The sequence below is a fragment of the Drosophila sulfurigaster genome, chromosome 2L, assembly GCF_023558435.1.
Source record: "Drosophila sulfurigaster albostrigata strain 15112-1811.04 chromosome 2L, ASM2355843v2, whole genome shotgun sequence".
In the NCBI taxonomy this organism is placed as follows: Eukaryota; Metazoa; Arthropoda; class Insecta; order Diptera; family Drosophilidae; genus Drosophila; species Drosophila sulfurigaster.
Genome location: NC_084881.1, coordinates 7,576,781 through 7,589,686, shown reverse-complemented (window position 1 = coordinate 7,589,686; position 12,906 = coordinate 7,576,781). Strand labels below are relative to the sequence as shown.

The 12,906-nt window shown below is 38.7% G+C and overlaps 1 protein-coding gene across 1 annotated transcript in view; it reads left to right on the top strand.

The window, feature by feature from the left end:
* The window catches only part of LOC133844864 (disintegrin and metalloproteinase domain-containing protein 10), a 140,460-nt gene that overhangs the window by 122,103 nt on the left and 5,451 nt on the right, over positions 1-12,906 (top strand). The window contains 5 exon segments of the mRNA XM_062279142.1: positions 8,180-8,337; positions 8,340-8,723; positions 10,960-11,115; positions 12,107-12,267; positions 12,329-12,563. Coding sequence (XP_062135126.1) covers positions 8,180-8,337; positions 8,340-8,723; positions 10,960-11,115; positions 12,107-12,267; positions 12,329-12,563 — 1,094 coding nt within the window.

The window sequence follows — 12,906 nt, the reverse complement described above, 5'->3', positions numbered from 1 at the left end:
CGGGTCGAGTTAAGGGGCTAAAAGCCAAACAGTTGCTCTGCCAAATGAACTTTTCTAATTCCATATGACCCCAAACCTCTCTTCTCTCCTTTAGACTTGTTGGAAGACTCTTTGATTCGGTGAGTTGTGGAGGCTCGTATTCATTCATAGCATACCAAATTATTCTGTCGTTAATTAGTGAACGATAGACACACGCACACACACATGCAAGCACCAACACACACACACACATCAACACGCACATACGAACTTTGTATCGTCAAAAGATTTGGCTTATTTCTACGTCATTTGCACGCACTCAAAGTTGGGCAACTTTCTTCTCAGTCTCTCTCACTCTCAGTTTACCTCTCTCTATATGAGCCTAGTCGAGTCTATATTTTGAAATCGTCTCCTGATGTTGATGTCCTGTCATTCCGATGTGTGGTGTGTGTGTGTGTGTGTGTGTGTGTGTGTGTGTGAACTTGTCGTCATCGTCGTTTGCCTTTAAGTCTTGCGTTGACCACAAATTGCTTGACTACCATTTTCATTTGCTTTTAGCCCCCTAACTAAGCATTTTCTCGTTTTCTCCACACAAAATTCTTGTTTATCTTTGGCCAGCACTCGAATTGAGTGACAGACAGTCCGTCAGGCCATCCACATCCACATCCGTATCCGCATCCCACATTCCACATCCCAAAGCCAAAGTAGAACAAGGGACCAGGTGCGAGTACTTAACAGCTACAACAATTAGGCAGAGCTTCAACGAAACGCAGAGGAAAAACTTTTTACTTAATTTACCAGCGTCACACTATACATTTTATTATGATGGAGCACTTTGTTAATTATATTTTCCCCCGTTTCGGGTACAATTTATTTGTTTTATAAGTTTTGAGTACTTTGGTGAAGTGGTTCTAATTTTAACCATGTTCTGGGAAATAGTGAAAACAATCCTGAGTTTCTTTTTCATGAGAAAAGGTTTTTATATAGAGGAGTATACATATTTATTATTTATTATTTAATTTATTTATAGGATTACATTATTGCGTTAGTCAATTCAATATTTCGTATTTCAATTCATTCGAATTTTAACTTCACTTCTTTTTATGATATACTGATAAAATATAATTTTTAAATGCGAATCTTCTAAGTCAAGCATCATTTTATATTTCATTATTATTGAATGTAGTTGTACATTTAATTTTTTTCTGATTTTAAATCATTTAAATGTCGAAATTGTTAGACTAAATTCTAGAATATTATCGCCGCAATCTTTTTCTCAATTTAAATGTTATAATCCCACGTAATCTGTAATTGTAAACAGCTCATCTCCAGCTTTTCCTGAGAGCATATGATAGATATATTCCAAAGTGTGTCTGTCGGACTTGTGTTTACCACATTTACATAAGAACTAATGCATATGTACGAGTTTGTATCTCTATGTATTTAATATTAATGTCTTTCAAGCTGCAAAGGCAAGGGCACACAAAAAAGAGAGAAAAGGAATGTATAAAAATAATAAAAACAAAACAGATGCCGGCGCGTAAAGTATCGCACTGAAAAAAGAAGAGGAGAGAAGAGAAGCAAAGAGAAGTCCGGAAGGCAGCCAGTCCAGAGACTGAGCCGCAAAAACTAATTTGTATGCGGAAAGCGAAGCTGTCGCCAGAAACGACTGTCTGACCACGTGTCCGACGTATTTGTTGCTGTTGTTGTTGGTGTCGTTGTTGTTGGTCTACACCCGCGTCGGACGCTGCCAAAATGCGTAATTTTCATACTTTGGGACTTGGCCAAGTGGCTTTTGTGAGTTGACTGAAGTGGAGAGGATTGTGAGGAGTGTGTTGCGTCGCTTGGCTGGTTGGCTAGCTGGCTGGCTTTATGTGCAAGTGTTGAAGCGCAGGTGACGACGACAGGAAGAGCTATAGCTGCCGGCACCTTCGTCCTCATGTTCTCTTCACGTCTCTTCTGGCAAACACTCATAGAACATGCCCACAAAATATGAATATAATAATCGTAGAAAGCCACTGAATCCGATAACATATGTGTGTATATGAGAATCTAGTCATCAGCTGGCGGAGATTTGGTTATTTTAATTATTCAGGCCATTAAATCTTTGAGATTTATTTATTGAACGAAATTATAAAGCGAACAGTAAAATGAACAAACTGAATCAGTTCACCCTTAATGTTATTTTTGTTCAGTTCTTCAATTTTGTTCGTTCATCTTCAGATGCTTCCTTTTGATCTCTAGTTCGTTCTTGTTCTCTTTTGATCTTTTTCTAGCTCATTCTTGTTTACTTTTGATGTTGAGTTAGTTCTTATGAACATGTTCTAATTTTGATTTGTGGTTCCTTTGCATTTGGCTGTCTTTTATTATAATTTATCTATTTTAACTGATGTGGCAACACTTATTTTAGTGTCATTAACGTTAAATCTGGTTTAAATGAATTGTGCAAATTTACTTTGTGTATTATATGTAAAAATAGATAATACATTTATGCAAATAATAGATTATAAGTTAAGATAAAGAGTTCAAAATTAACGAACAAATACTTATAATCGAAAATTAAAGATGAACGAAAACAATAGTGGAAACAACTAAGTAACTAACTTATTCAGTATATTTGACAATATTTACATAACACTAAAAATAATGTTTTTGCTTGCGATATACTGCATATAAAAAAAATTTGACAATATGTTTCTGTCTTTAATAAAAGCTTTAATATTTTTATAGTATTTTATAAAATATTTGCAATATTTTTAATTCAGCTTTATTTTTGCTTATCGATACCAAATGGAATTAGGAAACATGCGAATCCGAAGGCAATTAGAGGCCTTTAAGACTTATGTAACTAGGCTAGCTAATGAGTAAATAATTTGAGCAGAACACGGAAATTGAGTTGATTGTTAATGAGCATGTGTGTGTGTGTGTGCTGAGTTTTTCTGCACTCGAAAGCTACTTGAGCAAAGCCCCCATATGTATGTATGTACTATAGCAGACTGTAGTATAAAGCGTCTTGCATCATAAGCTGCTTATCCAGTCGGGCATTTAAAGCTCAATCCCCCGCAGCACCCAATCATGAAAGCTCAACTCACACAAAGGCTGAGAAAATTAAAACATTTTTTAATTAAAACAAATAATAACATAAGGCAACAACAGTTGCAAAAGTAAACAAATTAAGGCTGGCAAATGACGTTGACACTGACGTTTGACGATGATGAAGATGAAGATGGAGATGAAGATGACGGCAAAGACGATGAATAAACAAAGGCGAAATGAAACAAAAGGAGCAACAGAACATGAATGAAATAATCAAATCATTTGCAAAATAAAAGCAAATTACTGAAAATTGTATGTAATGTATTTACAAACACACACCCACGCACACATACACACACACACATGTATATACAAACATGCCAAGAGCATTCGCAAATACGCTTAAAACGCTCTTACATGCCACGCCCATTTAATGTAAACGCCCTCAAACTTTGCTTGGCGCATTTGCGACATGTGGCGCCCCCTGTTGTATGCTATTCAATTTTTTATTACATTCGTACTTACAACATTTCGAAGAAATAAAAAATAAGAAGTTTGTGCTAAAGCATATTGGTTTTTAAGAGAAGCTTAAAAAGCGTTTAGAGGACAGCATTTAAAAAACAATTTAATTTTAATACCGAATGATGAAAATACATCAAATATTTAGTGAAGGAATTCATTTGTTTTTTCATTTATTGTAGCTCAATAATTTTTTGATTAATCTTCTGAAAAATAAGTAGTGAATAAAAGTTATTGAAAAATCTTTTCACTTACATTTAATTCAAAGCGTATTTAAGCTTCGTTGCTGTGAAATTATTTCTTGCGGCACTTGTTATTTCTGTTTAACGCTTTTTTTTGTATTTTTTAAGCGTCAAAATTGTGAAAAAGCGTCTGGTTTGGTCTTTTGGGGATTCGCTGTATGGAATGCGGATACATACATATATATTTATTTCTTTTCTTTTCGCTCTTTTTTTTTGTTCTCTTTCTTGTAGTTTGTTGTGGGCGCCTTTCGCCCTCAATTTCATTTGCAATTGAATTTGGGATTATTTTTCATTTTTTGCTGCGCATCTTGCAGAGGTCACAAGTGGCCTGAATGGCACGAGAGGCGGAGGGATGGGCAGAGAGGGAGAAAAGGTGGAAGGGGGGAGAAGGAGTAGGTTAACTCCGCCTTCATAAAAGCCGCTTGCATGTCTGAGCGCCGTTTGTCTCTTTGCCCTGATAGCTGCTGTTGCTTTTGCTGTTGTTGTTGTTGTCGTTGTTGTTGCTGTTGTTGAAATCCCATGGCAGCAGCCAAGCAAAAAGGGAGGACGACAAACCCTAAGCTGGCCTCTGAGCTGGCAAACGGGAAGTTGTAAAATTCATAAGTCGGGCGCGTGGCTTTTGTGCAATTGGAGCAACAAGAAAGCAAAACGAAATACCAAAGGCAAGTAAAAAAAAAGTATATAAAAAAAACAAGCAAGAATCTTGTACAAGTGCAAGTTGCTAGAGGGACGAAGAGGGAGTAATGGGTGCAGACTGCGGTATAGGGTTGAATTGGGTGTCGAACTGACTGCAGGCAAAGATAACACCAAAGTGCACTTTAATCTTTGTGAAGAAATCTCAATGTGGCTGTGCAGCAAAATATGATTGAAGTGTCGCTGTGTCGCTCTGGGCAGCTTTAGATCGCTAGAGAGAGAGAGAGAGGGGGTTGGAGTTAAGTGAGACTGTTGGTATGTGTGACAGGGCAACGTTGTCGCGGCAAATGAAGCCAGTGCCAACGAAAAGGCACAAAGCAAACGCTTGAGTGGCAGAGAGAGAAATTGGAAAAATGAAATGTGCAGAAGACGACGACAACGACGACGACGACTCCTTCAACAGCTGTTGATTGAAATGGTGCGACTTCGTTGAGCCCACACACACACACACATACACACACACACTTGCTAACAAAGAGCGAGAGAGATAACTTCAAATGCAGAAATGTCACTCACACACATTAAGCAAGAATGAGAGACAGTGACAGACCGAGAGAGGGAGGGAGTGAGGAGGGATTCTGTTTGGCTCCCTCTCGAGTGGCGCACTCAAAGAAGAAGAAGCGCGCGCAGCATAAAGACCGAAAATCAGACAACATCTTGACAAAGGCTGGCAGCAGCTACGTCCAGGCAAACACATCAGATAAGCGCGATTGAATGCAATCCCTTCCCAAAGAAGGGATGACTGAAGAGAGAGAGAGAGAGGGAGTTGGGGAAGAGTGCGAGGTGCTGCCACTGCAACAAAGCTGCCCTAAAAACCAACGAGAGGAAAAAGAAAGTAAAGGCGCTGCTGCAACAACAGCAACAAAACTGAAAATGAAATAAAAACGGGTCATTGGAGTAAGATGGGCCGACAGAGGGAGGGAGCTTCCTCAAACCCTCCCAAAATAAAAACCAAAGCCAAAGCCCTTTCCACAAAATGTAAATGCCGCGGCACACAAAGAACCGCACGGAGGGCACAAGTGGCAAGTGCTAAGTGGAGCGAAATTGTGTGGCACATAAATGATGCCCTGTGAAAAAAGTCGAATAATTTATGCTTAAAGCTATTTAGCTAAATTTAATACTAAACTAAAATAAAATTTGACAAACATTTTTATTAGTCATATTAGTTTCTTTATTTTCATTAAGTCATATTATTTTAAGGGGTTACATTTCCCTATAAAATAGTTCAAATTTGAAATAAAATCCATTTAATAGGGAGAGATAACATTCCTTAATCTATTAGTTTAGTAGATATCACTGTTATCGGAATTTGAAAATTTGTTCTAGTGGCGATTTAACCCTTTTGCCCATTTACAGGGTATTTGCGCTAAGAGCCTGGGCATGTAGGGATGGCTGCCTTTGAAATGCAAATTACACCCCAAGGAAATGCAGGGCTTTGGGGCTGGCAGGGCAGAGAGGAAGACAAAGAGAGAGTGGGAGAGAGAGGGAGAGGGAGTAAGGAAGAGATGCAGCGGAAAAGAAAATGCGGAAGCTGCGCACTGTCGGATTCTTGGCTTGTCGAGTGTTATGTATTTAGTGGCTGCTTCAGTTGCAACTTTCCCCTTTCCTCTTTCCCCCCCTCCACTGTGAGTACACCTGCCGTACAATTTGCACTTTGGCATAGGTCGCGTGGCGTTGCGGCGTTGCCACATAACCGAATAGAAGTTTGGCAACGCTGTAAAGAAATAATAAAGACAAACGGTGCATTGTTTGAAGTGAAAAAGAGGTGAAGAGAGGAGCGCGCAGAGCGGGAGCAATGCAAAAACGTAATGATAATGGCAACAACACCACTAACAACAACAACAACAACAACAGCAGCAACAACTCCCTCGTCCAAGCTTGACACAATAGCAGGCAGCCAAATAAAAATTTATGGCACAGCTGAAAGCTGCAATGTTGCCGTTGCCACTGTGTAACTATGTGCACAAGAATGGCCCTGGGTCCAAGTCCGAATTCGAATCGAGTGTCGAGAGTAGAGTCCTCTACCCCTCTGTTCCCCCACCTCTCCCTTGAGTCCAATCCAACCCAGTCTCTGAGTGGGCCAGTGGAAACTGGGTGGCCTGTTATGAGTTTTAACAGTTGGTCGGAGCTGGACAACAACGCAGCGGCGGCGGCAAAGAATTAAAGTCTGAGTCAAGAAAGAAGGACGAAAAGTTTTTAATGAAAAGTGCACTGAATCCTTAATGGGGCCCCGTCGTCAGCATCAGCTACTTCTGCTTGTCACACAAACTTTCGGATGTGTACTTTAAAGTCAGCTGTAATCAGCAAAGAACACGTTCCTTCGGAAAAATATTTGCGTAGTGGACATTTTTTCTTAAATTAAATTTCCATTATTTGCAGCTCTTACGTTTTGTTCGACAATCAATGAGAATTAAATGAGGGTTTCATTTGTACTGTATTAAAAAGGCATAAAACAAATGTATTTCATAGTGCACTACTTTATGGCTTAAATTTAAATTCAGTATTCGCATAGCATTTAAATTGTGTTTCAATTCATTCCTTTTAACTACGAAGAATGTGAAAAACTAAACCTATATATTCTAGTTTAATTTAAACATTGCTAGTTCGATAATAGTTGTCTTCTAATATGATAAATTTTGAATCAAGCTTTAAAAGATGTGTTCCACATGGGAAAAACTCGTGTTTTCAATTCGAAATGGCTTTAAGGTAAACCAACAAACATTGTCTTACTGACCCACAACGCAGCAGCAGCATCCACATCCATGGCCATATGGCGGGACATGATATGTAAAATGAATGTAAATTGCTGAGACCATAAAAATGTGGGCAGCTTTTAAAAATTCCTGGGCTCCGCCGCCGTTGACAATTTGCTGTGGTGTTGTGTGAAAACAGCGTGTGCAAAACGCGTCAAGATAAAAACAAAGATGAGAACAGGAAATGGGAAATGGGAGAAAAAGAAGCAAAAAAAAAGTGTATATAATAATACTGAACAGTGCTTAAACAATAAAACAATAAATTTTCATTACCGGCTCTGGGCTATTAACGGTTTCCGCTGTCCAAGAAGAAAATGCTTTTAAAAGGTTGCATTCTGCCCCGAGGCAGCTGGCAACTGTTGTTTATAAAATAAAATGCAATAAAATAAAGTACAATAAAATTGTTGAGGCTATATATATATATTTCGGGGTGTTAAATTTAAAGTGCAGTAGCCGCAAAAAGTATGCAACACTTTTTGGTTCGTTTTTTTATATTATGTTATTTGTTTTGCTTTGTATATACATTTTTTTGGTTTTCGTTTCAAGCGTTTTCAAACATTTGACTTTGGCATTTGCATTAACATTTTTGCATCGTTTCCATTACTTTCCACCTCACTCCACATACCCCTTTCCCATTGTTGCCATCCCCCCCATTCGGTTCGGTTTTCTCCGTCATTCTCTGTCTGTGTGTTTTGCTCTTTAATTACATTTTCGTGGTTTTCATTTTGTGCGCCATAAATAATTTTACCATGCAACGTGCATTTTTTTTTCTCATCTCTTCTTTCGTTTTTTTCTTGCATAAAATTATTTGGCTCTCAGTGAGAAGGTGAATCTGAATGTTGCAGCATCAGCATTAATTTGCTTAAAATGAAAGCGTGCTTACAAATTTTTTTCAATGTCTATTTTCACTCAACTTCAACTTCAGCATATTAACTTCAAGTTGTGTTGTTCTTGCAGGTCACGTGGGCGGCTGCGGAATTACCGAAGAGGTCTCACAGTGGATGGAGAATATACAAAATTCAGCGGTCGAGGAGCTTCCCGTGCCGATGTCAAAGGATGTACAAAAGCTGCACCGGAAACAACAACAACAACAACAACAACAACACAAAAGGTTGCCTCTGCCCCACAGCAACAGCATCAGCGACAACATCCACCAAAGAAATACGCCAGCGGCGATGATGATTTCAAATTTCCACATCAAAAATACACGAAGGAGGCCAACTTTGCCGACGGTGCATTCTACGATCCAGCCACCGGACGACGTCTCGGCTCCGCAGCCAATGTCGCCGATTGGCATGACCATGTCCATGAGCGAGTGCGTCGCGCCAGCGGTGGCAATGGTGGACGCGATGGAGGAGGCGGTGGCTCTGGCTCCTCTTCGAGTGGTGGCTCTGGCTCAACTGGCTCGGGACGTGGTCGTGAGGACAACAAAAATACCTGCTCGCTCTATATACAAACAGATCCATTGATTTGGCGCCACATACGCGAAGGCATCGCTGATGTAAGTCCAACTGAAGAGAACGTTAGTGTGTTTGACTCTGTGTATGTGTGTTTGTGAGTGTGTGGATATGGGAGGATGGTCCAGTGAGCTCTTAGCTCGTGCGCCAAATTAAAACTGAAGCAGCTGGCATAAGGAGCATGGCACTGAGGGGAGCTGTTGTTTGTTGGCTTAAAAAAAACACAAAACAAAATCCATGAATTTTGCAATTTTTTACGAGCGAACGCTTCACTTTGGGTCTGCGCATAAAACAAAAGCCGAGCTCGCTCTTTTTTTTTCTTTTTCGTCTTGTTGGAGCGGGAAGCAACAGACAACAGGCGAATACGATAGAGGAGACGAGGGAGGGGGGGACACGCGTGGAGTCAGCCAGACGCCATGTTTTCCCTTAGCTTTATTTTGTTTTCGTTTTTTGGAGTGAGGGCGACCATCCAAAGAAATTGACTGATGCGCTACGTTGAGTGAAAATTGTTGTTTAGCTCTTGAGTTGCTACGCTCGTTTTTTCCTACTGAAAATTTAATAGTTCCGTGGAATTTAAAAAGTTTCACAACAAACTCACTATGTAATGTAAACTTTGTGCAATTCCATTCCTAGTAAGGGTTTTTTTTAAAGAGTTATTCGTATCTTCAAGTTTTCTTAATACTATGTTTAATATTAGCAAATTGATTATGATATTCGCCTTGAAGATATTTTATTATTACTTAAATCGCTAGAGTATCTTTCAATTATTATTAATTCAAACAAATTGAAGTAAAGAAAAAATTACTTGACGATTTTGAACAATATATTTGTTACGCAAAATATTAAGACATCATCTTGATAGCACATACAATTATGACAACCATACTGAAGAGCCTGTAATTAATTTTGAAATCATCCTGAAATCCAATCTGAAGTGTTTAGCATACATGAAATCATTTAAAGTATTTTTCAAGATGCTCTCAATTATTCTTGAACTGCCAGCGCGTATTCATCTTCAGTCTCGAAATAGGTCGCTCGACAATTTTCATCCCAGATGTTCGAAAGTTCGTTTTTCTTTCCTACCTAACAACAATTTGCTCGAGTGTTGCCTGCTTTGCGGCGTCTTCAAAGCAATCATCCAATCAGCTGACCTGCTTTGCTGCTTACAGCGCATGCAATCAACCGTTATAGTCTGCCAGCTCCCTCTTCTTCACTGTCTGCCTACCTATCTGTCTCTCTCGCTCCCACTCGCTATCTCGCGTTCTATCCTTTCTCGTTCGCAAGCAATTCTTTTGCCGCACTTTATGTTTACGTTCATTTTTTCGCATTGTACGCGACGTTGTCGACGTCAACATCCTCGTCAGGGTCGCCCTGCAGCCCCGCGATGTATTTCCCCACTCTGCTGCTCTCTCCTCTTCTCTCTTTTTTCTGCTTTCCACGCTTCTCTTCTACAATTTTTTGTCTGTTTATTTGCAATGAGTTTTGCATAATTCGCGCATTTGTTTCGTTCGCCGTTGCGTTCGTGCCGCGTTTTAATACCCTAATTTAAAGACTGTTGGGTATATTCGACTTGCGCACAGCTTTTGTTTACTTTAAATTTAAATCAGTTTAATAATTATTAAATAATAATTATTATTATAATAATTACCATTATTATCATTAAATCATAATTAAATAATTATTATTAATGGCTATTGAACCACAATTCAATTCAGAGTAGAGGGTATCTGGTAGTTTGTCACTGTCGATTGACCCAACGCGTTATTCTCTCGCTTTTTGTTGTCATTGCGCCCAACGGCGTTTTGATTTTGGAACCAAAAACTGCCGTTAGCGGTACGATGATAGACCCCCGGTCACCCTGCCCCTCTCTTTATATCTCTTTCTATCTTTCCCTCTCTCTGTCTCTGTTGGTAATCCCAAAGCCACCCGCTCAACGCGCGCATAAAACCGAATAAACTTCAGCAAAAATATTCGACGGGTTTTAGCTGAATTTGCATTTTTATACAAATATATTTGAAGAGTGCTTGTTGTGTGCGTCAGTATGAGTGTGTGTGTGTATTGGGGTAATTCAGAAATGGGGTTTCGGGAGGTCGCTTGTTTGTCTGGCTGCTTTGTTTGCCACACCCCCTGCGGGGGCGTCTGTGTGCTGCGAATGTCAAGCGCATTGGCATTGTGGTTGAGATTTTTATTACGCGCATCGCCTAAAAGTCGACTGCGTGATTTTTTTTTTGCTTTTGTTAATTAATTCACAACACTGACTGAAACAATCTGTACTTACAGCATGATCGTCATGGGCGGGATCACAAGTACGAGGTGGATGAGAAAACCCGCGAGGAAATCACATCGCTGATTGCACATCATGTGACGGCCGTTAATTACATTTACCGCAACACAAAGTTCGATGGACGCACTGAGCATCGCAACATACGCTTTGAGGTAAGTGCTGTGTCCGTGTCTGTTTGTGTGTGTGTGTGTGTGCGGGGGAGCGGAGTGAATTGAATTGGCACAACAGCGCCCCCTGTGGTCGGCAATTGCCAACAGCGTTAACGTTGCGCCAACAATGGACCAAGAACAAAGAGCCTGTCCTCTGTCCTCTTCCCAATGACGATGACGATGAAGGGGTAAAGGCAGGAGGACGCTTGAGCCTCAGACAACCCAACAATTATGTTGGAAGCCATTCGCTGGTTGTTGGGAGTTGAGTTTATTAACGCGGCCTTAAAGCTTTCGTTTCGGTCAAGGAATGCATCAATGTGCAAAACACAATTTAAATAAGGGACTGTTGAGAGCTTCATTAAATCCAGAAATGAAATCAAAATTTATCATAATTAATAAAAAATAATAAAAAAAAAGATAATATTCATATATTCTAATATATTCCATTGAAAACACAATTTTGATTTTCCTTTATGCCTAAAATCTATCAAAAACTCTTCTAAATTAAATTGATAGAAAACTCCTAATATTAAATGTTAAAATTTGTATCTGCTTTTCATTTACCTCAACTCGACTGTTGCACGCTTCATTAAGTCCAGAAATAAAAACAAAATTTATCAAGTTTAATAAAAATGACTAAAAAAGAAAATAATATATTCATATATTCTAAGATTTTTACCATTGAAAACACAATTTTGATTTTCCTTTTTTCTATCTTTATGCCTATCTAAAATCTATCTATCTATCTATCTGAATTAAATCCCAATATTAAATGTTAAAATTTGTATCTGCTTTTCATTTACCTCAATTTAACTTTCACTATAAATCGATTCTTCAATTATAATGCAATAGGAAAATAAAACTCATACACATTTATTAAATTTCCAAAAAAGTCAATTTAATTTTTATTCTACTATTTTATACATATATTTTTCTATTAAGTTGAAGTTTTTTTTTGAAGTGAAGTTTTTTAATATTTGCTTTTATTCGCCAGGTGCAACGTATCAAAATTGACGACGACTCTGCCTGTCGGAGTTCCCACAATGGACCACATAATGCATTCTGCAACGAGCATATGGACGTATCAAATTTTTTGAATCTGCACTCCCTAGAAGATCACTCGGACTTTTGTCTGGCCTATGTGTTTACATACAGGTAAGTAGAATGAATGTATTCAATAGTCCATGATTTGACATTGTTTCTCTTTCATTGACAGAGATTTCACTGGCGGTACTTTGGGCTTGGCCTGGGTGGCCAGTGCATCAGGTGCTTCGGGTGGCATTTGTGAGAAGTACAAAACCTACACTGAGACTGTGGGCGGACAATACCAGAGCACAAAGCGTTCATTGAACACGGGCATCATCACCTTTGTCAACTACAACAGTCGAGTGCCTCCGAAAGTCTCACAGCTGACGTTGGCTCATGAGATTGGACACAATTTTGGATCACCGGTAAGAAGGGTGTAATAAGAAACCGTAACAAGAAATTTATGAAAAATTAAGTTATGAACTTAATGTATCATTAAGTAAAAAAAAAAGAAGAAAACTCCTATAGCAATTCAAAAATAAATGTTTAGAAAAGTCCGGAACTTTTCATTCAAAATATTGCAAATTTAATTACAATCAGTAATTTTTAATTGAATGAACATTTAAGAAATAATGTTTGTAAAAAGAGTTTATAATTATAAACTAGAGTACTTTGTTTACTCTATTCTATTTTAAAATTATAAACTTTGTTTACTCCTTCTACAAATTAAAATGAACATTAAAACACTTATCCATTCCTCTTTCTCTC